Source organism: Drosophila takahashii, chromosome 2R (assembly GCF_030179915.1).
Source record: "Drosophila takahashii strain IR98-3 E-12201 chromosome 2R, DtakHiC1v2, whole genome shotgun sequence".
Lineage (NCBI taxonomy): Eukaryota > Metazoa > Arthropoda > Insecta > Diptera > Drosophilidae > Drosophila > Drosophila takahashii.
In genome coordinates, this window is record NC_091679.1 from 36,447,775 (window position 1) to 36,474,692 (window position 26,918).

At 41.2% G+C, this 26,918-nt stretch overlaps 5 protein-coding genes across 10 annotated transcripts in view; 2 read left to right on the top strand and 3 right to left on the bottom strand.

The window, feature by feature from the left end:
* LOC108063119 (myelin regulatory factor) overlaps positions 1 to 8,231 on the bottom strand; it is a 13,074-nt gene extending 4,843 nt beyond the window's left edge. For 2 of the 5 annotated variants that reach the window (XM_017150096.3, XM_070213249.1), the window contains exons 1-3: positions 8,043 to 8,231; positions 4,142 to 4,229; positions 328 to 1,738 (exon numbers count right to left, since the gene is read on the bottom strand). In XM_017150096.3, the coding sequence (XP_017005585.2) occupies positions 328 to 1,738; positions 4,142 to 4,166 (1,436 nt within the window). In that variant the 5' untranslated portion in view covers positions 4,167 to 4,229; positions 8,043 to 8,231. Of the gene's footprint in view, positions 1 to 327; positions 1,739 to 2,502; positions 2,543 to 4,141; positions 4,297 to 8,042 lie in introns of those variants that run through there. The other 3 variants (XM_017150097.3, XM_070213251.1, XM_070213250.1) reach the window with 2 other exon arrangements.
* Positions 8,232 to 9,570: 1,339 nt separating this feature from the next.
* On the bottom strand, positions 9,571 to 11,590 carry spag (RNA polymerase II-associated protein spaghetti). The gene is made up of 6 exons (XM_017150086.3): positions 11,424 to 11,590; positions 11,091 to 11,368; positions 10,824 to 11,032; positions 10,186 to 10,757; positions 9,842 to 10,127; positions 9,571 to 9,778 (listed from the first exon to the last, which is right to left on the bottom strand). Exons 1-6 carry the CDS (start codon positions 11,580 to 11,582, stop codon positions 9,687 to 9,689), a joined length of 1,596 nt encoding a protein of 531 aa, XP_017005575.2. The 5' UTR covers positions 11,583 to 11,590; the 3' UTR covers positions 9,571 to 9,686.
* Positions 11,591 to 11,769: 179 nt separating this feature from the next.
* On the top strand, positions 11,770 to 12,700 carry DnaJ-60 (DnaJ-like-60). The gene is made up of 4 exons (XM_017150090.3): positions 11,770 to 11,910; positions 11,969 to 12,080; positions 12,143 to 12,471; positions 12,529 to 12,700. The coding sequence occupies exons 1-4, from the start codon at positions 11,849 to 11,851 to the stop codon at positions 12,698 to 12,700; spliced, it is 675 nt and encodes a 224-aa protein (XP_017005579.2). The 5' UTR covers positions 11,770 to 11,848.
* A 229-nt stretch (positions 12,701 to 12,929) lies between these two features.
* Positions 12,930 to 13,391, top strand: LOC108063117 (uncharacterized). Its single transcript, XM_017150093.3, has one exon. It carries the CDS (start codon positions 12,934 to 12,936, stop codon positions 13,273 to 13,275), a length of 342 nt encoding a protein of 113 aa, XP_017005582.2. The 5' UTR covers positions 12,930 to 12,933; the 3' UTR covers positions 13,276 to 13,391.
* Positions 13,296 to 26,320, bottom strand: speck. Of its 2 annotated transcripts, none has more exons than XM_017150088.3 (4): positions 26,005 to 26,320; positions 15,065 to 15,229; positions 13,998 to 14,150; positions 13,296 to 13,930 (listed from the first exon to the last, which is right to left on the bottom strand). In XM_017150088.3, the coding sequence occupies exons 2-4, from the start codon at positions 15,188 to 15,190 to the stop codon at positions 13,505 to 13,507; spliced, it is 705 nt and encodes a 234-aa protein (XP_017005577.2). In that variant the 5' UTR covers positions 15,191 to 15,229; positions 26,005 to 26,320; the 3' UTR covers positions 13,296 to 13,504. The 2 variants fall into 2 exon arrangements, with proteins under 2 accessions (XP_017005577.2, XP_017005576.2); XM_017150087.3 differs by lacking the exon at positions 26,005 to 26,320 and adding an exon at positions 16,220 to 16,800.
* Positions 26,321 to 26,918: the final 598 nt, after the last annotated feature.

Sequence of the window (26,918 nt, forward strand, 5' to 3'; positions counted from 1 at the left end):
AATTCGTTGATTAACTTTTAACGATCAAGAATAAAGGGAATACCCCATATATTTTTTTCAAAAAAGAACTACTGCGAACTATTAGGACAACGAACTGGATCGTGACGTTGAGAGATGCGGAGCGGTTAAGGGGAATCACAAAAAGTTGTAATCGCGCTTATAAGAAAAATTCTATTTGAAATATCCTAATTACTATGTTAGTGCAAATAAATAAAAGAATATAAAATTATTATTAAATCACAAATTTTAGTTTTTTTATTTGAAAGCGAGTAAAGGGCATAATAAAAATAAAACAAATTTTAAAACGTTTCAAAAGAATTTACTCACGGTACGGGATAGAAGGCCTTCTTGGAGCGATCCGACTGGCTCTGCTCCACGCGGATCGTCTGGTTGGGCGCCTCGAACTTGACGCCGTAGAAATGCAAGTGGAAGGATTTGATTTTCTCGAAGCCGGACGGTGTCTTCACGAATTTGGCATCGCCCTGGAGGCGCGCATGGCAAGTAACCTGGAAGTGGTTCTTCTTCTGGCACACGTACGCGTCGTCCGAGACGCTGAAATTGAAGCCCTTGTCCGCATCCACGCGGTAGTAGATCACAGACAGCTCCTGTAGGCTCTGGTCGAACAGCTTGTGCCAGTTCTCCGGCTGGAAGCCGTTGAACCGGATGCACTGGCCGCCCGCCGGATCGCCAGCCTCGCTGCCGGAACCCGATCCCGATCCCGAGCCCGATCCGGTGGCCACTCCTCCCCCGGGCTGACCATCCAGGCTGTTATCCGCCTGGGAATTGACCGCCGACAGAGCTGGCGACACGGAGGCGGAGCAGTGGGAGGGCGCCGGAGTGGGCGTGGCCAGGGAGTGATGCGACTGACGCAGCGGACTCATCTGCAGGCCTGCATCCACCTTGGGGGCAGTCGGAAAGTCGGGACAATCCAGCTGCGTGGACATCTTGCGCTTGCGGGAAAGCGAATGCACCGGAGTCGAGGGAGCGGACACACGATTCAGGGACAACTGACTGGTGCCTATCACCTGGACACGATCGCCCAGGCCCAAGGAGGAGGTCAGCGTGCAGGTGGAGAGGTTCTGAAAGCTGCCGGATGCATACATCCCCGCACCAGCTGCTCCCCCATTATCCTGGTAGTAGAGCATCTGGTCCTGGAGGATCGCATCCTGGTACTGCTGCTCATTCAACTGATGCTGGTGCATCTGCTGCTGCTGTTGCTGTTGCTGCTGGCACAGCAGGTTGCCCGGATTTATGATGAGTCCGGATTCGTGCTTGATCCGCACATCGGCCTGCGGAGCCGTAAAATGATGTTGCTGGTGCTGCGGAGGGGAGGCATATTGACCCAGGTCCGTCTGGAGCATATTGGCCTGGTGCTGCATGGGCGGCAGACCGGGGTAGATGAGGTCCCTGCCCACCGGCATCGCCATCCCGTGAGCCTCGCCCAGCGGACTGTAGGCGGGCTGCGAATCCGGCGGACTCTCCGGCAGCTGCGGATGCACATGGGTCTGGACCTGCGTCGCCACCGGTGTACTGCCCACTCGTCCGGAGTTACTCAGTTGGGCATCTAAACCATTCATGGGCGGTGTGTGCGGCGCCTCCATGTGGGAGTGGACTCCACCTCCTCCGGCGGACAGGTGGCCATTGTGGCCTAGTTGGATGCTATCGTCGAAGGCTCCTTGCACCAGGAGATCCAGATTGTCCATTCCATCGCTATTTATGTCTTCCAGATCTTGGGGAGCTGAAAGCATCGAAATTATTAGTTAAAGTAACTTATCGCATTAGTAACAAATTATTTAAATTGCGATGTGAAAAAATAATGAAGGGGTATTTATTTAATAAATTTAAATTCCTTTTTTTTTAAGAAGTTTATTTGTTAAATATTTTAAGTCCCCAAAAAATATTTATCTATTTCGAATTTTGAATACAATAATCTTAAGCTTGCTTACTATGTTATAACTCAGTTTCTGTATTAAAAATAATTATTTAAAAGCTCAGATACTGTATTAGAATCTTCTGAAAACTGAAAACGCCTTAAGGGCTTGTAGGATCTCAGGTAACTAGGCCTGTTCTCTAGAAATATACAAATTTAATATACCCACTCCGCTGCTTTGTAATTGCTAAACATTGACATCCAATATGAAATGTAGGCAAACAATTTTTTATTATCTTTCGAAGTAGAGCAAAGTCCGGGAATGGCGAGCGACTCAGACTGCCAATAAAAATATACCATGAAAACATTTTACTTATTGAGAAATTAAATATGGCACGTTTCTGTGGGGGCGTTTACCATACCCCGAGATAATTATAGTTGAATAAAAAAAATAATTCAGATTCGGTTTGGGGGCACTGAAAACAGGGAGCAACCCGCTGATAAGCCCTGAAATTCCCGCTCTGTTTGATCGATACTTGGCCAAAATAAATTGTTGACGTGCCAAATGTAAATTGTTGTGTAATTTATGCAGTCCTGTGGCTGGGGGATTATGTTTAACAGAGCACCTTTACCATTCAGAGTCTTGGGATAGTCCATAGTTAATTGGTCGATTGTTCCCGGAATCTAAGAAGTCACGTCTGCAGAACTCCGAAACTTTGCGACTTGGCCCAATCGAATCCGAATCGCACTGTTGGCCAAGTTAGCTGACTGCCAGCATCCATGGAAACAAGATGGAGTTTCGATTTGTGAGCGAGTGAGTGAGTAACTCCCCCCGATTTCGATGCATTCTGCTGCTGGCGTTCCGTTGCATCTGAGAAAACAATTATCTAACGCACGTATGAGCGAGCATACGGTTGATGCACTCTTCACAACTCGCTGAGCAGTGAAAATGCCTCGAAAAACAACAAGTAAAAACTAATAATCAAACTATAAAACCAACTCAGATCGGCATGGTAACCAACCGAAAGCACCGATGAAAACGAAACCTAATTGCTTGGAATAAAAATGAAAATAGGAGCCCTCAAATCGGCGAAGCCCCAGCAGCAGATCATCGTTTTACAGGGTTTTAAATGGCATCTACTGTTTATGCAATTGTTCTCTGGTAAATATTTTTACAAATGCTTTCGTAGCCCTCCGCATCCCCCTGCTTAATCACTGAAAAAACTGTTTTCACAATCTCAGAACTTGGTAAGTTGTCAGATATTTGCAAATCTTTCTTATTTAGTTAGTCACTCGAACTTGAACACCCGAGAGGCCGCGCGATACGTCGGATATGGACAGGAAATATCTGAGCACTGACTGCGGCCAGCAAAATCATAACCGGAGTGCAAATATTTGGGCTTCCGTCCCCCCGAAGTCGGGTTATTGATCAAACAACCTGCTCCTTTCGTGTGCCGCACAAGTGGCATGCAAATCCCAGTCAGTCCGACTCGGAGCGAAATTGTATAGAAATATATTAAACGATTCCAGCTATCATATATCCTGATTGTCTCATTCTCGGTCTGCGCGCGTCTGTGTGGGTGTACGAGATGCAGAACCTCAGACTGACGGGTCTAGGCTAGTCGGTTCTAAATACCCTTGCTATCATTTTGGACTAGCTAAGAGAGTTTTCTAAAAAATTGGGTATGTAAAAGTCGAGGCACGCAAACATAAAATTTCTTCTCGTTTTTATTTAAACAATTGAGAAAGAAATTTTGATACATTTTGATAATTCTACATAGACAATGAATACTTTTGCGAACCGGAAACAATGGTCCGATATGTCTTCCGTCAAAATTTCAACAAAAAATAAGCCTCAATGGTTTCTTAAGCTTTTAAACAGATTCCGTGCACCAACGAAAGCTTGTAAGACCCCTGAGTAATAACGAAATTGAAATAAATATTTCTGCACTTAAAGAATGTCGATTGAAGTTATTTAAACTACACTGCCTACTGCTTCTAATGATTCTACGTATACTGCGCAGTTTTAGGATAAGAGTATTTGTAAGCCACGAAACAAGCCCCTTCCACTGTTATATCTATTTTCGGTAGCCACTTTGGTTGTCAATGACGAGGAGAGCCGGGCCAGCCTTCAACGGGGCCACTGCAAGGACCCCATTTGAATTCGAATTGGTTATCCTTGCCGAATAAACTAATATGCACCCAAACACTTGAGGTAATTGAATGGATTCGAATGGATTTGCCAGTCGATTTCGCCAGGTTTGTACTTACAGAGTTCGAAGAAATCAAGGTCCATATTCGAGTCACTTCAGAAGCATCCTGTCTACGTAGCTACAGCATCACTGGTGATCGGATCGGTCTATAAAGTATCAGAATCAGAGAGATGTGCCCATGAGTGGCCGGCCTTGCGTCTTCGTCTTTCCAGACTTTGAAGAAAATGTTGAATTATAAATAAACAAGTGATTGACCTTATCAGGCATGCATTAAGTAGAACAACCAATCTTTAGTCTTAGATTCCATTTCCCACAAAAAAGAACAAAAAACAAGAACAAAAAAAGAAATAAACAGGTTCCTGTTCATATATCTTCATTCTTGTTGCTTATACTTTTGGATAAAAGAAAGCTTATTATTTAGTTTTACACTCATAAAAATGTCTTTCTAAAATTTAGAAAAATTGTCAGCCTTTGGAAATAGAAAAAAATGTTCTTGTTTTTTGAAAATGTTTATTTGAATCTGGAAATTTTCTATATGTAAAGGTTACTTTATACTTTAAAGGACGGCAATTCAAAGGCTAGATTTCTAAATGTTAAAAATACATTTTTATGAGTGTATCCAGCGATAAGTATATTTATAGAATACAATGTCGTCACAAGTTTTAATTTTTATTTTGTATTTACACAGGAAATGGCACTTTTTAAATTCACTAGATTTGAAACTAATTTAAATTTAAGGTTCGCGTTTGAGTGCCGGAAATATATCTGACTTCTCAGAATTTTTCAGCTTTAGAGCGTTGATAAGTATTATTTCTTTGGGGATTTCCTAATTATTAAACATTTTATTTGTTAATTAGGAAAATATTTTAAAAGCAATTAAATTTTCAAAATGGCCGCTATAACTCCTAAAAAAAAGACAGTCATATGATATCTTTTCTTTTACGTCTTTTTTAATCCAAAATACATTTTAATTGCGGATAAATGATAAATTTATTTTTTTCCAGACGATGAACGAAATCCCCAAACCCTAAGAGTCAAAAAACTTTGAATTGAAAAAGTGATTAAACTTCTATGTAGTCCAAAGCACCCTGTTTCACTTTGTCTCAAATCTAACTAACAACAAAATAAGTCAGATATGGAAATAAAATTTTATTTCACATATCCCATACAACAAATTATAATCCTCGTGTAAATGTGAGTGCTTTGATTAAGAATATTTTGCACATGTGCTCATGTATGTAATGTACTCAGACTTTTGATATCTGTGATGTCTGGCATCGAAAGAACGCAAAACAGAAACAAGTGCTAGATAATTAATTCGCGATTTCAACGGAACTTTGCGACGTCTGAGCAGAAGCTTGAGCTTCATCCGCTTGTGAGCAGCAGATAAAGCGACTAAACGACACGGATTCATTTTAATCCGATGTGCAGCAGCATTTAATTTGCATTTGCATCAAAGGCAACACGTGACTCTCGACTTGCAGTGAATAAATATAACATAAATGACACTCAGTCGAGTTATTTAACATTGGAATGGCATTCCAGTACAGATAAGCCAAAATGTATGCTACAAAAGGTGTTTTGGCATACGCGGCGTATGCGCAACATGAAGGGATATCCGTAAATTGGTCTAAATACGAGCTTTTCGAGTGTTTTTTGGATTTTGTAATAATCCGTAGCCTTGATTCGGCTTTAACTCTTCCCTTATACGATGCCACCAGCTCGCAGATGACAGAAAGTGGTTTCTGAAGCCAGACTTTGCCTTCGTTGTTGAGTGACAAAGCTGTTTGTCGCAATGATTTTGATTGAATTAACGCCTTGGCTTTCATGCACATACGTATACTGTTCGTATATATTTCTCCTGGGGCTGTTTGCCCGTCGGATAAAGAACGCTTCCTCCTATAATACTATAATGAAATGCTTAAGTGATTTTATTTAGTCGGTAGTCGGCGGCAGGGCAACTATAAATAAACGCAACCAAAAACCAGACTGACGATCGTGACTCGAGTTTCACTTGAAGATGGCAGCAAAATTAAAGAAAAAAAAATATATGAAGAAAAAAAACCTGTAGTTGTCCGGCTATTGATTTGTTGTTCGCCGTTTCTATTACGGAGTCGGAAGTTGATATCTTGGGCTTTGCAGGGCGCTTGACTTCTTCTTTGGCATGGCTTTAACCTCATCCTTGAGGCTGTGTTGTTTTTTCGGGGGGCTTTGTCTGCGGCATTCGCAAAATTGGCTGGCTCATCATGCCGGGGCATTTAGCGTTTTATTAGCATTTCAATAAATCCAAAATTTAAATCAAAATCAAACCGAGTCCACACCGATACTGTACGACATCTAGCGCTCTCAAATGGCGTGCGGCGGTTCGAAAAACACGATTGCACGTAAGCAACGATGGAAATTGAGCCATAAATATGAATAAATTGTATTTTGTTTTTGTGCTAATTGCCGCTGGCATGGGATTCACTCGGCCAACAAGTCAATTATGGCCAGTACCTAACTCTTTGGGCAAAATATGTATTAGCCGAACCCATGACTTTAATTTGACCAGCTTGCCCTGCCCAAAACCCAGTTTATCGGACAGATTATCAAGATGTTTGGCAAAGGCGTCAGCAATCAAGGGAATTAGCACCGACTGCCTAACTATATGGCCAAATATCGGAGTGATCGAGCCCGAAAACATATATATATTTCACCAGATCTATAGGCTGAGTCTTCGAGATCCCTAGACGGAAGTGCGTCATATTATGAATATGACTCAAGAAGTGATAAAATAAAATACTTGTCAAATCTTGAAAAGAGTACTCGGCTACTTTTAGGATTTCATTTGAATTGCAAATTTGGCGGATGTGAGAAAAGAAAGTCGGGGCTTGGCCAGGAATGGAATATTCCATTTGTTATTGATCGCATATTTAGCATCTCTTATGGATTCGCATTCGGATTCCAGTTAAACGGATCCAACAGACCAGATACCACCCCTCCCCCGCCCATCAGCGCCAAAATAAACTATGCTAAACAGCTTTCAGAGCTTCTTCTTAGCCATCTAGATTGTTATTTATAAGTATCGCCGCGCGTTTTTGCCAGACTTTTTTTCTGATTTTTTCTCGGCTTTTACATATTATTGCCGCTACTTTGGGGATCCGGGGGCTTTATAGAGGGGGCGCTGTTTTTTCTCTCCGTTGTTTTTTTTTTTCTGTTTTCTGTTACTGTTGCTGGTGCTCGAAAACCAAACTAACCGGTTGACTTTTATGTCTTGGCCCGATGCTGTTGTGAGCGTCTTTTTGGGCTATGGGACACGTTTTTGCTGTTTGCCTTTATTTTACTTGATCTTTTTTGTGTGTTTTTGCGCTTGGCACAGGTTGAAACGAAGATGAAGTCGAAGATCGAAGTAATCTGCGGGTTCCGAGAGCATAACGATCGAACTAATGAAATGAAATGAAGACGTGCACTTGGCGACGGTAAAAACAACAAAGCCGAGGCCCACAGCAATAAAAACAAATAAATAATGCAGAAAAGCAAAAAAAAACCCCGGTTTTGCCGCATTCTTATTGTTGTTTTGACTGAATGAGAGGTGAGCTACTCGTTATTTGATTTTCCCACTTGTTTTTTTTTTTAGCTTTTTAGTGGGAGGCTGGGCCTATTGTCTCTTCACAGACAGATTCTTTACAGAAGAGTTAAAAAGATTCGGGGTTACGTATACGCCGCATTGGCTACCAACACACTTTCGCTAAATCACTCGTTTCGCACATGTTTTACTGGATTTACTATACAGAATTTGCGTAATTTCCAGTTGTTCACTTCTAGTATGGCAATTAAATATTGGTTTAAACATCACTGCGAGGGGGCGGATTTTCGGATTTGTTTGTTTTTTTGTTTCGTTAATAAAGAGATCTTTGGTTTAACTAAAGTCGTCTTTAAATTAGTCGCACACACACACTTATTTGCACACTCTCACTTACTTTGATTGTTTACGAATTTGTTGCTTTATTGTCGTTTTATAGTTAGTTTTTATGCCCGTATACTCGATGCAACTGTTAAGATCGCGCCTTACTAAAAAACTCTGCCTTTCTCCGCTTCTCTCTCGTTTCTCCAACCGCGATTTTCAAACCGCGAAGCGATATATATGGAAGGCGGCGCTCGACTACCACCGATAGCTCGCTTAGTAAAGTAAAAGCCGATCTCTGCTCGTTGAAGCGCAGCTTGAGGGTTGCCACTGCGCATGTAGATCGGTGCAGTAACGGTACCTTTTCTAAATTAATCGAAAATTTAAAAAATCCATTAAGTCAATTCTAATACTTAAACTGATAAGTTTACAAATTAAATTTAATTAATAAATTTTGTATAACTACTAAAAGCTAATAAACTGGCTCGCTTAATATACATAGAAACTTAAATATAATTATTATCTAAAGCTATTTTGTAAGCACAGATTGGATTTAAGATCGTTTAAGAAAAGTACCTAAATGCAATAATATTACGATATTATTTAATAAATATTAAAGAGAGGGAGGAATATTTTTCTTGCTTGATATCGCGTTTGTATCTTTTGTTTTGTATAAATAACACCTTATGGATATTTTTAAAGGACAAACACATATAAATTACATTTTTTTGTGATCAAGGTTAATGGTTTTCCTTAATTATATTATTTTATTAATATGATATGATTGCTTCATCTTAAGGGTATTTAAAATTTCAAGCAATTAAATCCCTGTTAAAAAATTCTACTAGGCCTATGCTTTAATCAAACAAAATTTGAAACGTACCAATGGTAGACTACCCTGTGAGATCTATGTGCTCGGCGGGACCTACTACGGCAGACAGCTTCCCGGGAGCCAAGTGGAGCGGCAACCCTGGACAAAGCACTCTCGCGGATTCTCTCGCGGCGAGAAATTGATAAATCGCAGCCAGCGTTTGTTAAGAAAAAATGTAAATTAAATTATAACTAGCGGCGGCAACAATGGGCTTAAGTAAAACCCGGCCCCTGTGCTTAGTGCACCAGCTCTCACGCAATTAGCGTACCGCCCGGTTCCCCCAGTGCGCGGTTCTCGCCGGGATCGGGCTGCTGGTCGCATCTCACCCCTCCGTACGTGGGCCTCCCCTGCTCTTGGTTTATCTCCTCTGGCGGGTGTCGCTGTAATGATATGTGCGCTGATCAGCGCTTCCAACTTAACGTCGTTTAATGGAGTTGTTGTTCTTGCTGGAAGGCCCATTTTAGGTGGCTTCGCAGATTGAATTAATCCGCTGATTTATGTAAATTACACTAATTCGTATTACTCAATTGGTTATTCAATATTCATGGTCTGGCAGGGCAAGAACGGTTTTGTTTGCCCAAATGGTCTTCTGCATATTGAATTTTCGGTTAATACTAGGCTGAAAAATGAGTCACATGATTCAGAAATTCCCAACTAGCGTAACTAATGTTCATCCCAGCCAAAGAACCGAATCTAGCGTATCTAATAGCCATTGAAATAAATACATTTCGCATTCTGTGTAACACATTGGGGATCCTATCTACACATCCTCTTTATATTTGTAAAGTTGGTTTTTGAGCTAACAATTTGAAGCAATGTAAGTACATTTAAACTTGAAACAGTGTGGTTTTATGCCACTTCGTAGGCCTTCGAGAGCTTCGTTAGCTCCACCGAATTGTTGTTGGGCCAGTTCTTGATGGCATTGAAAATGGATGACACCACTGAAAAGGATTAGAGTAATACATTAAATACATTTCTTTGGCTTAATGGTTTCTGCAACGTACTTTTCTTCTCCTCCGCTGACATAAGCATGGCCAAAATGGTGAACTCGTCATTTTTGCTGACCTCCAGGAGCACTGCTGCCGTGGTTGGCTCCTTATTTGGTACATAATAGTCCTGAACGGTGCGCAGCAAGTCGGCAAACGTATCCGAATCGAAGCCTGCTCCCAGGATCTTACACAGATTCGGCACTTCAATCGACTTCAAATACTGGTATTTCTGCGGAGCACTCAGCTCCTTCCAGGTAACGTGGAACTGGGCTGTGCCTGTGGGCGCTGGCGGCAAGGAGCGCTGAAAAAATAGAACGGGTAATACTAGCTTTGTTGTTTTGTATTTAATATATACTCACCTCCACTGGAATGGCTGCCATTTCGTTGTTTTGTGAGGTTGTCCCAACCTTTTTAGTTTGACTTGACTTGAGTTCTGCCGCCTTGACTTCTGTGCTTGTTTGTTTGGTTGTCTTTGGTGGAGAGACGGAATTCTGGACTTTGGGTGCCTCGACTGCCGCTTTTTTGGGCGGACTTGGTTCGGTTTTCCTTTCGGCTTCTGGCGTACTTATTGATTCCTTTTTGTTTTCTTTGGGGGCCTCTACGAGTGGAGCTCCTTTGGGTGGACTCTGTTTGCTTTCCTTCTCAGCAATTGGCTCGGCTTTGGGTGGACTTGGTTGCACAGGCTTCGGCTTTACATCTGACTTCTTTACCTCCTCGAACGAGCCGCAATTGCTATTGAAGATCTTGTCTATGTCCTCGTCGGAGATGCGTAATTTGTTGGTTTCATCGCCGGTGCCACGGGGAGAAACCACATCCACAATGGGTACGCGACGCATGGCCTTTTTGGAGCGCTTATAGGCCGGCTTATCGAATGGCAAAATGTCGATTAGGCCAGGACGATCAGGTGTGAAGTTAGGACCACTTTTGGTAGCTGCAAGGAAATATTACCCATAAGTTAGTAGTACTAAGATCAACATATGAATTTAACCATGTTTACCATTCTTGCGCAGACGTTCGTTGATCCTGGCCAGGCTCTTCTTGGCCTCGATGTTCTTTGGCTCGATGGCCAGCACAGTGGTGCAATCCTTGAGTGCTTCCATGTTGTTGCCCAAGGACTCGTTGGCCTGCATTCGCCGGTAATAAGCCTTCACGCAGAGTTTGTCCAGAGCAATGGCGCCCTCGCAATCCTCCACGCAGAGTTCAAAGCTGCAAGGACACAAAGGATTTAGTTAAGAAGTTTCCAGAATGTTCTAAGCAGACCTACCGATCCTGTTTCAAGTGGCACAAGGCCCTGTTTATATAGTATATGGGATCGTGGGGAAAGACGCCAATGGCCGCGGAATAGGCCACGATGGCCTTTTCGTACTCGGCCTGCTTAACATAGGTATTCCCGCGATCCTTGATGTCGTTGGCCTTCTTGTGCTGCTGGGCCAAAGGATCCATGGGCAGATCTTGCTTCTCTGTGGGCGTGCTGGCCGCCGAGGACGAGGGACTGTCCTTCTGGGACTTCTCGGACTTGCCATGGCTGCGCACCGGTAGATCCTGCGGGAAAAGTAAGGGTTTAAGTTAGATTTTACCAAGAATTTGAAGGACTTACCTTATTGGCGGCAGACGCCTTTGGCGCACTCTGGAGCTCCTTCTCCTTGTTCTTGATGTCCCGCTCCCAGGAATACAGGTCCTTCATCGAGTTCTCGTAATCCCGCGCATTCTGGCGCACCTGGCGCTGCAGTTCGAATGCCTTTTCCTGACTACTCATGCTGGTTTCTTTGTCAAAGCGAAATATTAAATGGATTTTTGTTATTTCTGTTGCTAGCGCTCAGCAAACGGTCCGGCAGCACTGACTGGCTATCGATAGTTGGGGGCTGCCGATTCACCGGGCAGAACTGCCAACCTCTTTTATTTGGGGCGAAAAAGCCCAGGAATCGAATCAGCTGTTTTGTGTTTTCATAAATTTGTTTTGGTTTTCAAGCTCAAACTTTCAAAATTATGATTACGTTTAAGCAACACAATTAATACAATACAATGCTGAGGTTGTGTCTTTCTCCGCGAGCCGGAGTTTCCGGTTCCGGTTACTATAGGCGTAAGTAAGGACTCGCTGTTTGTGGTGTTGTTATGTAAAGTAAATATTTGCCCACTGCGCAGTTTTTCCCAAGAGAAACCCAAGAAGCCGGAAACGCACTATGATGTCTTGAATATACGCAACGACTGCAGCACCCGGGAGGTTCGCAATGCCTTTGTGCAGCTCTCCAAGTTGGTAGGATCGCTCACCCTTCGGGATAACCCAAGAAATGGCTTTAAACCCGGCTTTTCTTTCAGTACCATCCGGATGTTAAGAGCAATGCTGTGAGTCCCGAGAGAACGGCCCGATTTGTTCAGATTTCCGAGGCCTACAAAACCCTTATAAAGCCACAGAGGCGGCGGGACTACGATGACAGCCTGCTGTGGCAGCCAACCCGTTCGGATCGCAGTCCCGTGGGCGAAACCGGCAATCCCGGCCAGGCGTGGGATGTGCGGCCCAACTATGATCCCAATCCGGGTCCCTACTATGGCATCCGGGGTCTCAATAGGGTCTCCAACTGGCAGGTGGCCTTGGTTCTATTGGCGCTGGGCGTTTTCGGGGCCGTTTTCGGATTCACCTCCGTCAGGTGAGTGGTTACCTTCAGGAGTTCCAACTTGTTGCCACTTAAAACCATTCCAAACAGGACCTCCTTTATACTGAGTCGCCAGATCCAGGATGAAATCTCCGCCGAGGCTAATTCCCATCATGCTGCTGTAGTAGCCGATGCCCAGAAGTACGGCAACGAGGAGCAAGTGCGTCGCATGGTGGACCGCATGTCCCGGAGCCCCTTCAACCAGTCATCCCCGGCTAAGTAGCTCCCATTAAGTTGACTCCTTTGCTTAGAGAAAATTAAACGTGAAAGCAGATAGATATTTTTGATCATTTCGTTTTGGTTCAAGGCAAAGCAAACGGCAAAGTGTTTTGCCAAAATCAAACAATTTCGTCGGCCTTCCCAAGCGATTTGCAAACTGTGCAAATAAACAGGGCGACTACTTAAGCACTCCGGCAGCATCCATCGAAGCATAATCCCAGCAATCTTACTATCAACATGAAGTCTATTATCCAAATCGGAGGCGTCTGTGTCGTGGTCCTCGTTTTCTGCTGTCTGGATTTTTCGGGGGCTGCGACGGGCACCTATACTACTAGTCCTGGCACAACTACCTCAGAAGAAAACCCCAAAAACGTTTACGTTTCCAACCTCACGTATTCGGCTGTCAGGAAGATCCGTGTGGGCACCACCACCGCCAGCAGCAGTACACGGAGCTCCAAGTCCAAGAGCAACAGGAAACTGAACGCCAAGAAGGCGCAGGCCAAGAAGGTGCAGGCCAAACGGAGTCAGGCCAAGCGCTCCAGCAATCGAAAGACCAATGCCCGCCTGGTCAGGGGTTAAATTCTTGTTATCCCATCCAATTTTAAAGACAATTGTTTATTTTGAGCTCGTTCTAAACACAAAACACTTAAGTTTACCGTCTCGCAACGGGCGAATTAAATTAGATAAATACGTAACTTGTACTGTTTGTTTATGCTACTCTGAATCGAAAGTGGAGACACTACATGGGAACCCGCCACCGAACTACAAACTAAAGAATCACATAGTACAAAATCCAAATTCAGATCGTCTACAGCTTCGTCTTTGCGGGGCCCACCTCCTTGGCCATCACCTGGATGCCGACATGCGGAGCCGCCGGCTTGAAGACCACCTCTCCCTGTGGCTTGTAATCGGCGAACGGCATGTTGAACACTTGGTGGAAGCCCAGCTTCTCCATCACCCGGGCGGAATAGTGGCTGGAGCAGAAAACATGGTACACATTGATGCCGTTCTCCCTCATGTACTCGTAGGCTCGCTCCGTCAGACGGCCGGCGATGCCCAGGCCCCGGTAGTTGGTGTCCACCGACAGGATCTTGCCGTCCAGGACCAGCTCCTCCTCAGGATAGACGTCGAAGATGCTGAACTTCTCCTCCACATAGTCCATCATCGAGAGGATCTTCTTGAATTTGGGATGATCGCAGGAATCGGCTGCCTTTTCGGCCACATCATCGGGGGACTACGTGTAAAATAATACGAGTTAGTTGTGCAAAATGTAAGTATGTGGCTTAGAATATCTTAATTACCGGACGTCTTACTAGCCCATTGAGGAATACCCCTATAATCTCGCCCTTTTTGTTCACCGCCTTATAAGAGCAGTTATCGGGCAGAGACTTCAGGGAGTATTTCTCCAGTTCCTTGCACTCTCCGAGATCCAGGAAGGTATTGAGGGGTTCATCCTGTAAGGAAAAAGTAAGGGATTTATCTTTAATCTGAGAAACAAAACTAATGGAGAATTCCAACCAATTGATCTATCAATCTAAGGATCTTTTAGCTAAACAAATTACCGTCGCAATTACGCGGCACGATCGTGGAATTGATCGGCAATTCAAATGATTAATGCACGCATTTGCTTTGGCGAGATTTTCTAATAATTTATAGAGACAGTTTGAGAATTGCGAACGGAACTCGATTTGCATATTGCCATTATCGCCGGAGGGCGGTGTTGGCCAGCGGGGCGTGGCATGCATACTAATTCGCTCGCTTTTTTATTTTATAAATATAGGTCTTGATTATCCAATGGCTCTTTGGTCTTTGGCGGGGGAACATTCTCATTGGCCAGCGGCTAGAACTAGAGCCTAGAACTACTTAGAACCTGATCAAGTCAAGATCAACCGAACCGAGTATATTGGTTTCAGATCGCCAAGAGTCGTGCGGCAAGACCAGCTGAAAGTTAGCCGTGACATGGATCAGATGGAAAGACCTCACGACAGCCGAATACTTTGCTCCGATTCTGAGTGAACCCAATCAACGATTCCCGGGGACTGGACGGGAAAAATCCCCGGGATTAGTCAACGTATTAGCTTAATTAATTCAACTTTTAGTGTGCGAATTTCGAGCTGAATTAAAGCCTAATTAAGACGATCGAAGGGGGCACGTGGTGGTGCTAATTGAAATTCTTTGGAACATTATTTAAATTCACCTTTGTGCGCCTTTCGTTTCCAATTATTTGGCAGACATAATGGAAGATATAAATTCAGAAGCCAGGTGTTCGGCTTGATTAACTCCTATGATATGCAAACCAATTCGCAAACTCAAATTCCCCCACGATTACAATACAATATAAAATGTGGGAAACGGGAATCGCATTTACCTTAAAGAAAAAAGTCTTGAGCATGGCTATCACCGCCTCCGCATCCTCGGGTTGGATCAGTTCGATGGTATAGGGGCAGTCCTTATCAACCGCTGCCTTTCCAGAAACATTTAGGGATTCCTCCATTTTCTGTGTCAGCCGGGCAATCGGATATAAGTCGTTCAGCTGCAAATGCCGGAGCAGACAAAACAAATCGTTTAGATATTATAGCTGGGTTTGGGTTTCGGTTTGGGCTTGAGGTGGAGGCAAGGCGAACGGCGGCGTATAGAAAACATTATTATTTATGGCTCTTAGATGAAAGGCATCTTAATTTGTTTTGTATATTTTGTAGCACATGGATGACGATCCGTGGCGACGCCATCCCCGTGCATTTTCATTTTCACTTCCATTTTCCGCCGACTATATTTTTCAAATTTTGTTTTCATGTACGCCACCGACAGGAGCCATAAATTATGAAAATGAATTTAAGGTCGCAGTCGTTTAATACCCTAAAAACATTTAGCGTCTGGGTATGTGAACAGGATCGTCATCATTTCGTAAGATTAGATTATTTTTCAGTTTAATATAAACATCTTAGTCTGGATTATCGCAACAGCCTTGATATGGATTGTTCATCATTATAATGACTTAATAGGCAAGATGAGGAGATAATAAAATAGAAAATTATGCACTGGGAAAAATTTGCTTATACAGCTGTTTTAAGAAATATTTGGCGTCACATACTTAATAATATTTGTTTAAGTCTTATGTCTGCTAATAATGGTTAATCACTGATAAGATTTATTTCCGAGATGTTCATATTCCCTTTTAGAATAACGAGCGTTGGGTATTTAATTTGGATCGTCAATGCATAGTCGTATATAAAATCACGTTTCATCAACTTATGCCCCCATAAATGCCAAGCACACTCGCAGACCGACCATAAAATTGATCCAGAAAATATTTGGAAAATTCGCACATGCCAAATTACAAAATTAGCTGCCTTGCCTTTGGCCTTTGAATTTTGTTTACCCCCACTTAAGAGTTATAAACCGAGACCTCTATTGTCTATTATTGGATTCCCCACTGGTATTTATAGAGCCACCCAAGTGGTGGGTGGTGTTGGTGGGTCAGGGTGATCGCAAGTGATCGCAGGTGATCTCCAGCCACACTTACCCCACATCTGGAATCGAGAATAATGCTGGATATCAGCGACTGATCCGGCAGTTTCTGCACTTCCATGTTGACTCGGTTTTGCCTTTCTGGTCTTGGGTTTTGTTTATTGCAAAATGCTTTCTTTTGTTCTACGTAGACAAACAATTTATGGTTGGCCAGACGGGGGAAGGAGTCGCTGTCGGGAAAATTTATAGCGAATTTTTCCCTTATTTCGGTTTTTTGTTGGCGCGCACGTTTTGCGATGTTTTGTTTATTTGCCTGCCGACGAACCGTTGTTTGTATTTGGCGCTGTTTGGCTTTTAATTTTACTTTGCTTTGATAAACAGTAGAGTACACAAGCACACACAATCCCTGAGACTCGGATTCGGACTCAGAATAAGATTAATGATGAATGAAACGGATTTATGGGCCGAAATCCCTTGGTCCTTTTGTTGTTCTGGGGAGTTGATTTGCCTGCGAGCAAACAATGAATGCCAGAAATCGGACCCGTTTGCACTTTATATAGCCAGCGGATCGTGGCGAGAGCATATATATATGGAATCGGTATCGGAATCGGTCTTAGCACAGAGCCCCGCACCGCCGGCTGTTTGTTCGCGACTGAGAGAAGCGAGAAGCGCTGGATAAAGCCAACCGCCGCCGGTCGATTCGAATTGCTCGGCTATATGGGTTATATAGCAGTCTATTTGCTCACATATATCTCGGCCAGAGAGACAGCAAACGTGACTGGTTTCCACTCTCTTTGGCGGAGAGACCATTCAGCCAGTTTTCAGCCGTTTCCTGGACTTTCCAAGATGGGCCTTTCCCTTCCGCCACTTCCGATATGGAGGGCGGTATGTTTGCGGTCTGCGGTCAGCGGTTCTTGACATTTTCTTCTTGCCGACTAAAACAAAAATAAATGAAACAAAAAAAAAAAAGCCTCAGGCAAACAGGTTCGAAATTAGTGCAGTGATGTTGAGAGGCTTAAATGTGCTAGCTATCAAGGTCACTTTGCCAGGTGATCAGATAAAGGAGGAGCTCTCTCTTAACCTAGTTCTTCACTAGGAAGAAAATTGTTCTAAAATTTAATTTGGGGTAATTACTATTTAACCTCGGTTATCATTTAATGATATTCAGACCTAATATTGTGCAATTTCAAAATAATTTCATCGGAAAAGATCACATTTTGAAACCATATTTATGTATTTAAAAATATTGCAACATTTTCAGAACCTAAACCTAGAACAAGGGTTAAGTTCTACGAGCTTCAAAAAATTAGTTAAATTTATTTATGAGCAAAATATACAAATTTAAATATTTTTGTGTTTTTTGCTACCAATTAAAATGTTTATTTCTCATAAAATCGAACTTGCCGAACTTGCTAATTTGTTTTAGTATTTACGAAAGTGCTATTAAAAAGTAGTAGAATAAAGTAATAAAAGTTTAGCTACTGCAGAAAATAAGAGCTTGAAGCATTTAATAATAATAGACAGAATGCATCCCATATGGCCTATGAGATATATTTAAATTATTATAAAAATATAAAGTACACACACCTCAACTATTTTCTCATTAAAGGCCACAGGGCGTATGAGTGTTGCTACAACTTGGAATGTTTCAACAGCTCTAAATGGATATTGAGTAAACAAATCGAGGGGCACACCCCCAAAACTTTTACCTGAATTAGGGCCCACACGGCGTATGCCTTCTATTCCGATCGTAAATGATATTTCTACGCCGGACTGGCCGATCGTCCCGTGCTGTTTTTGTTTACTTTCCGCTCGCAGCTGTCGCTTATTTGATTTTATTTTATTTTGGCCGTGCAAACGGGCAAAACGGAGCGCACGCCGCTGGCTCAATTAATATGCGACAAAAGAAAGAAATACAAAGCTATTGTGGAGGTCTCTCCCCGCAAAAGTCGGGGGATCTTTCCGATCGGCGGGGCATATTTACATTCTTCGTCGTCGGGCTTGTTTAATTTGGCGCGCGCTCTCTGGCCAATTATCACCCAATAGTGCGGGGGGATCGGGATCTCTACCTCTCTTTTGGTGCTCCCCACGAAAATTACGGAATTATTCCAGGCTATTAACTCCCTCGATTTCCTAGCAAAAACCCGTAGTTTATTCATGAGTATTTTGTTTATGGATTAGTCAACCGGCCCGCAATTAGCAGAAAAAAATGCAAATTGTCGCCAAAATTGTTTATCATGCACAATCGTTGGAAACTTTTCATGGATAATTTTGTTTACATTATTTATTATTTTAGTCAGCGGTCTGGTTTTTTGTGGGAAACTCGTTTTCGGTCATCTGATCCGTCTGTCCCACTCAAATGTGGTGTACTAAATTTATCTCAGACTCCCAGAGTCGCGCCTCTTTTCATTGTCCCGCTTTACAAGACTTCCTTTCTTTTTACGGGATGACTCAAATCTCATCGTTTGGGTGCAGGTGCAATTTTCGGGGTGCTTATACTTGTAACCGCATTTGCTGCTATATCCGGTGAGTGATTAAAAAACCGTATAAGCGTTTTAATTAAGGAACTCATACTTATATGGCTATTTTCGGGTTAATATCTTCTATATCTAATGTTTCGATTCCCTTTGCACTTTGCATTTAGCGCTGTCATGCTCCTAATGACCCCCAATAAATCTTAAATCCTAAACGTCGTCTGAAGTATGAGTTTATTGAGCTGCCAAAATTGTTGAACGGTGGCAAAAACGAGTTTGCACTTTATGTGTGGGGTCTGCGGATTATGCACACCGATATCGGACTAATTGACAGTTACAAATGTTTTACGGCACCATAACTTATTTATACGCATAAGTTAAATAGTTGGTCAAACCCCCTCGTAATTATTCATTAAACAGTCAAGAAAGTAAATAAAGTTTCAGCGAATAAAGTGTTGCTTGGGTAATTAAACTGAATGTTGCTGTGAATTTGCTCAGATTTAATTTCTGAACGGAAATGGCAGCAATAAAAATGTTGTATGGAAAATACTCGGCTAGTGAGAAACTCCCGGTTTCATTTGAACTTACTAAGGAGTGTGTGGGACTTAATTGAATTTTTTATTTAAAAGATATATTTACATAAAGCCCTTGCAATTACTCCTGTATATCAGTGGTAAGAATTATAAAGTTACCTGTATTTTTCAATAGCTTTTCAAAGTTTCACCATTCTTGGACCCACTGTAGAGCCACAGTGCGAATGAGTGATATTCTGGCGCGATTAACGACTTCAAAGTGCTGAACTGCCCGCCGTCATCGCCTCGTTGCGATTCTGTTTGCATACAGATAATTAAAATCACATTAACGCCGTTTAAGTGAACACCGAGATGGCTGGCAATTTGTACAGACAATCAAAGTGATTGAACGTTTTGCTAAATGTTTTGATGTCTCACTGTCATATCTCTGGCGGAAAAGTAATATAACTCTCTTGTCTTATCACAAGATTTCAAGCCAACTACTGGAAACTTTCCACAAGAACTTTGATTAGTTTTAAATAGTTTAATCAGTTAGTTAGTGCAACTCGTTTAGAGCAAGGTCCCCATGCAAATTCACACCAGGTGTCAGCACTTGGGTCATTTATCAATATTATTAGAATGCCCGAGCATTCATTGTGCAATTATTTAAGGAAAACGCCAAGCCGATTAAGATTTGATATCGACGAGTAGGCGTCCGCCTATTAATTTATATGCTAACTAACCAATGAAAACTGGTAGATATGTCAAAGTCTGCAGGTATGTATTTAAAACAACTGAATAAAATGATTATTTAATTAAATGTCATTTTATTTCACGGTCTTCAATTAAATTCACATCATTCCGTAACAATAAAAATAATTAAATAAAAGCCAAATATATCATATTTATATGCAGATTTATTTTGTAATTAAACTTTTGATTGAATAGAAAGTAAGGTCATTTAAGAGTTTTTAATGAAGACAAATGACAATGTTGCTTCAATCTAAAATATTAATTAATTTTCATTAAATACCGACTGTTCTAAATAGAATATAATATAGTAATTACACGTGTAAGACACTATTTGAATATGCAAATAATTCCAGAAATTCGCCTTCAGTATTTTTCACCTGCGGGACGGAACTATGACAAACCCCACAATTAGTTTCTGCTGTCATATAAATTACAACTATTCATTTGCATTCGCCATAAATCATTTGAATTGTTCGAACAAACGAGAGTAAGATCAGAACAAAACCGTTTCGTATAGTTTGGGTGTTTCTGAGCCATAATCTTGGCAGGTTTGTCACCAGCTTTTCCGACAGTTGCCACAAGCCGGAATTGATTTTCATTGGACAAATGGCCCACGGTCAAAGTCCGGAGTGCGGAGTGTTTAGCTTGGATCTGGACAACTTCGGCCAGAACGTGACTGGAAATCGAAAGCCCACATCCGATATGCAAGTGCATGGATAGATAGACATGGGTGCAGCTGAAGGAGGAGAGCGATGAGGAGGGGCCCGAGGCATTGAAAGTTTGATTCAGCTTAATAAAGTTCTAAAGCCGCCAAAGTCACCTAATCGAATTAGCCGGTCCACCACCACCCCCACCCCACTTAGTAGACACCACTCTAGTCCATTGCCAAAGTCTGAGGCAGTAGCTCCGGTTGTCTGTCTGTCCGGATTCGAGGCGGTGGGTGGTGTAGCCGGTTCAAAGCCTTATAAAACCTATGCGAACCCCAGGGGTATGCTCGATTGAGGCACAAAAATCTTTCAAAATTTCTAGAAAATTTCTTTAAGGTTTCATTAAAATAACTGTTTAAAAAAATCAAATTACTTATAAACTATTTAAGGAGGTACTTTAAAATGCAGCTGTGCAATATGTTTTTTTTTCAGAAAGGGGGAGTCTATATTTTACATAATCACTTGGGGCTGATTACTCAGGAAAAAAAAAAAAATTGAACACATTTATTAAATGGTTGGAGACGGGATTACAATCGTGAAAACTATGATTAGGTAATATATGGACAGTCCCCAAGTACTATAATTAAGTAGGTAGTTAAAATGCAAATTAACATAAGAGCTTATGTTTTTTGCTGTTAAATACACAAGGTATAATTAACGCACTATGATTATATGAGTAAGAAATGTAAAAAATTATTTAGGAAATTAAATGAGATTTAGTACTTATGCATAAGGTACATAATAAGATACATAAATGATGGTAAAATTATTTTTAGGAAAAAATTAGAAAAAAAATTAGTATCATCCTAAATCATAAAATTAAATTATTAAATTTATTTTAAAAATTGAAGGCATACTTTTGGGGCTTCCTTTCTTTTTTCCGCTCTATTCGCTAAGTATCAAATAGTCGTTCAGTGGCTTACAATCGTTTAAGTCCGCTTCTTTCAGCTGGCTAATGTTGCATTCTAAACACATTAGAATTAATCTGCTCTTATCTCGACAAAGTGCACGAGTGGCAAACACAATTGTTTGAGCGAGTGAAACGGAAACGATGAATTGTTTATCGGGCCAATATTATATACACCAGCACTTTGAGTGCTTTGGCTATTCGAGCAAAGCTCATTGACCATTTCCATTTCATGCAAATTGCTCGTTTAATTCCACATCGGATGTGCCGTATATGCGATGCATTTCATTTCCATAAACGAGCGAGCGCCCCAACTTAGTTCCATCTGCAAATTACCCATTTAAGTTGTAAATTGCATTTTCCCCATTTCAACGGCAAACTTCATTTAAATTCATCACAGGCCCGGGCAATTTCCCCATTTTGAATTCATCCGTTCGCAGTTGAAAAGGATGCTCGAAATCCCATTCCCCATGCCCAACGAATTCAATCTGGGCTAGTTACCATTGAAATGCAAAAATCCCTGCCAGGCAGCAGATAATTTCTGCCATCTGCTAGGACACAAAAACCCAAAGGGAGAAAGGAGACTGGGACTGGGAGGATCTGCTGTTGTTGCAAGCAACAGTGAACAATAAACTCTGGCATCCTCTAATCTGGCTGGCACATACATCCCCAGTCCCATTCCATCTCGAGTCCTTTCCACTGTTATTCCATTTTTTTCACTAAAGCAACGGATGCAATGACAACGACACATTGCGCATTCGCCGTGTGCGCCGTGCTGAACAAACACTGGGAAATGCTGGTTAATCTAACTCTGTTCGGTTATCAATTTGCTCTTTTCTAGGTAACCATACTTGTGTTTGTGATATAACATGATACTCGTATGATCAATACGCTTATCAGCAATCTATTAACGCTGGTGTTTTTCAGATGTGTGGCGATAACAAAGCAATTCAGGAAGTATTGGTTTTAAAACCTTTTCTCAAGTCTATTTTTTCACAATAGAAAATTTATTATAAAATTTATAAAAGAATTTTAGTTCTTTAAAATCACGTAATATTATGTTTCATAATATTTTTATAAGATTTTTGGTGTTCAAAAATCACTGTATTTTGTTAAATAAAGAACAATACTTCGCACTTGCGGATTCAAAATATATTGTTGCCTACCTTTAGACACCTTAATAAATTAATTAAGAAAAAACTAGGGATATATGATTTATTTTTACTTATACTCCGATTTTTTCCTGTGCACCTAAAACGTACGTTAGCGCAAATTGCTGGCAGAAAGCCAAACAAAAGCCGTGCACCAGTGCACAGGCGTCATCATCGCCGCCGTGATTATCCCGTAACCTGCAGGACCAGCAGCATACTCATTATGGCCTTTCGCGCTCGACTGGAGGACAGAGCCTGGGGCAACTGAAGCGAAGCGGGAAACTCAGAGGCAACAACGGCAACAAGCTGACACTCTGACAATGTTGGCGCCATTTTGCTGTTTGTCTTTCCTCTTGTAATAAAACGACATCCCCAGCCGAGGCGGAGGGTAATGGGATTGGGACTCAGTCTCTGTCGACTGAAGGGTGTTTTAAATGCTTCAGAGACTTGAGGGTCGCGCGCTCCTTCACAACGTAATCATCGTCATCGTGAAAAGGCTTTTGTATGGCACGTAGTCGGGACGCTTTGTCAGTTTTCCCCGGGCGGCGTCTCTGTTGTCAGCACTTTGCTCGACTTTTGTTGACAGATTGATTTTGATGTGTTTTCATTGTTATTGTTTGGCTGAGGGTCCTTTAAAGGAAGACTGCACCCAGAAAAAAAAGACCGAAAAAATCTAAGACCGAATTTCTTACATTACTACCGTTTTGTTCTTTTACTTTTTTAAGACCATATTCTTATATTGATACCAAAGGGTATTGATTTAAGACCAGTAAATTTAGATTTAAGTTGAACTTATGCACGCGCGCGTAACATGGTGCGATGGCCCAGTTGGTAAGGCGTCTGCCTCTGATGCGAGAGGACCCCGGTTTAAAAACCGAATAAGTCAAAGTAAGTACACTCATAAAAAAAATCGCCATTGATTCAAGAAATTCGCCATTAACTCAAGAAAAAAGTCCGGAAAATATTGCCATTAATCCAAGAAAATATCGCCATTAATCCAAGAAAAAAGTCAACTATTCTTCTTCTTATTCATTTTATAAAAAATTTTATGGCAAATTTCCATAAACTTAAGAAAATTTTTCTATAATCTAGAAAAATTTTCTTAATTCAATGGCGATTTGAAATCACGGGCGATTTTCTAAAATTAAGGGCGATTTTTTTTCTGAGTGTAAAAAGTTTTTCAAACTTATTTCAATTAACATTTCCTTTATAACTTTAAGAACAAAAATGTATTAAAAAAGTTAAGTTGTTAATTTACTGATTACAAAAAAAAAAAGAGTTGTGTTGTGAGCGGGAATTGAACCTCGTACCCCCAAACACAAAATAATACCAGAATCCAGCATCTTGGCCCCTAGGCCATGGCCCTCTTATTTCCTTCCATGGCAGAATGCTTACAGGAGCATTCAAAAAAATTTATTTTCTTACTAAAAATAAATATAAATTTAAGTACGTTTCGTTCTTAAAGTAAAAACAGCGGTCTTAAAAATCCGTTCTTAAAATAATACCATAAATTCTTATAATGATACAAAACGGTATAAAGCTATTTTTGAGACTCAAACAGACACGTTTTTAGACACAATCAGAACAATTTTTTCCCTGAGTGTGGCGGAGATGGGTTGTGCTTTTCGGCACTGATTTGGGGAATAAACTTTGCTTGAAGAGGCAACAAACATTTTAGCCTAATTGGTTGGCTCTTTAAGCGCTTTGACTAATTGGCAATGGACTTACGGACTTAATGAACGTTCTGAATGGGTCTGGACCTTTCATTTATTTAATTGAATGAGAAACGGCCCTCCATATTTCAACCAGTGAGCAAAGAAATAAGAGGGATAGAGGAAAATGGGAAAACTTTTGTGCCTCCAGTGCAGCTGAATAACGGAAATCTGTGGTGTAACAAATCCTTTGGCCAGAGTTTTTCGCATTTTACTCATTGCTTGTTTGCCCTGAAGGGTCATCTACAGTCCAGCCTCGCTAAATTCACTTTTAGCATTGATTTGAATTAAGTTTTGTTTAATCAAGAAATCACAGAAATCACTAAGGTTTTTAAATCACCTATAAAAGTGTGAAAAACTATTGCATACTTTTGCATACCAAATTAAAAGATTCCAAATCGAAATTAAATAGTTATATCAAAGTGATTTATCGAAGTTTGCCTGTAATTAAATCCAATTAAGTGGGCTGCGGTTTGGACCAAGTCGGGCGTCCAAAGCGCTCAGTCAGCTTTATTGGAGCGTATTAAAAAGCCACAAAGCCCGGCAGAGCACGGCAGGAGCATCAAATGGAATGAAATCCAATCAAATCGATACAAAATACTGTATAAAGTTTGAAAGCACGATGGGGGAGATGGAGGAGCCTGCCAGAATCCTGTTGCCCGATGGCAGGAATTTCTGTTTTTCCCTACCTTCGCCCCAGCCTGCGGCATTGCTCATACGCCACGTTGCCCCCAAATCAATTGAAATAAATAGGATACACATGGCTCTGTGTGTTAGCCGTGTGTGTGTGTGTGTTGCAGGGGTCGTGGAAAGAAGTTGTTTTCCACATATTTGCTTTTTCGTACGGCCCAAGGACTGTGATTTTCATTGCCCTTCTGCAGTTTCCTGGTATTTATTTATTTGTCTGCTTGTTATTGGCAGCTTAGTCGTGCTTGTGGGCCACGATTAAATTTGGTCAATTGTAACGCCCCCTGGTCAGCGGTGGAAACTTAAAGCTGCCTTGACAACGGGTTGAGTAACAAACATATTCCTGGATCGATGTGGAAAACATACCACTTCTTGTCTGGCCTGCACTATCTCGGGCACTTATTACTGGAAAGTATTGCTCAATTTCATAAGAAGGAGGGTTTGTTTGCTCAGAGCGATAAGGAAATATCTTATCTCCGGGTGCCAAGCACTTGAAACACAATTTATGGCGTGTGAGGCAGCCAGTTTGATGATTAGAATTCGAGAGTCCCTGTAAATAGTCGCTGCTTTTTCTTGTAAATAGTTATCCCTCTTTGATTAACAAGCATTCACAAATCAGCGTTCTACACATTTTAACACAAATATTTGTGTTTCTGTGTGTTTTCATATAGTTCGTCAATTTCAATAATTTAATTTGGTCGCTTGCCAAATAGTCGCGTCTTAGACGCTTAAGTTTTCGTTGTTCACATTTAATTAGGACGTGTGTGCCTCCGTTGGGAAACACTACGGACCGATATATAAATGTAGTTTATAGTGAATTTTCGTGTTTTATTCTTGACGAACTTGAAATGGAAAACATTTGGCGGCAAAGTAAATGTCAACGCGGGGTTCTATAATTAAAGGCGAAAATAAAAATGTATTTTCGTCGGCAACTTACGCGTGAAATTGGCTAATAAGTGGACCCTAATATGCGGCCTCCTTTGATTTGGATGGATGTGGTATTTGTTGCAGACCGTCGAAATTTATGTCAGAGACTTCCAACCGATTCGTTTCGATTCACCCGACCAAATGAACCGTTAGCACGTTTTTCAAACAAATACAGCTTTTACAGGCTTGGGAAAATTATACGTATTCAAATATTATAAAAACACTATATTTTTCCGAGAAAAGCGAAATTTATGTCGTGATTTTAGGCCACACGGTTTTTCGAATACCGATGTTTTTCGTGTTATTTTTTAATGGCAAACGAAAACACATTGAAATGCAATGGCAAATGAGCGTTGCTTAAATAGTTCGCCGGTCGAACTCAAAAACTCAGTCGCTTCAATCCCAATCTCTCTCCCAATCTGTTCTACTCATTCTTTTGAGTGGGTTCTGGGTTCCTTGGGCTCCAAAGTTCTCTCTGCAGAGCACTCGACGCCAACAGCGGATTTATTCACTTTAACAGTGGATTTAAGTATAGTGGATTTACATATAAGAAATTTAAATAAAGAAAAAGTAGTTATTGGTTCAGACTAGAAAACCTACCCTTTTTTTAAAGGGGTTTATATAAAAAGAAACATAAATATTGCTTTTTGAAATAAATTAATAAAAAATTTATCCAATTTTAATACATATAAGATTATAAAATTTTAAGTAACTCAAACAATTAATTTGTGATTTTTATAAAAAAATATTTTTGTACTTTTTATGGATATTTTGTTTTAAAATTACAAGAATATTTTAAATGTTAATTGTAATAAAACTTTGGTTAATACGAATATTTTAAATTTTAGCGAACGTAAGTAAATTGAGTAACTCGCGACTATGAGGGGAGATTTGGGAGCCGAGGAAGAGCAAGATAACAGTTTT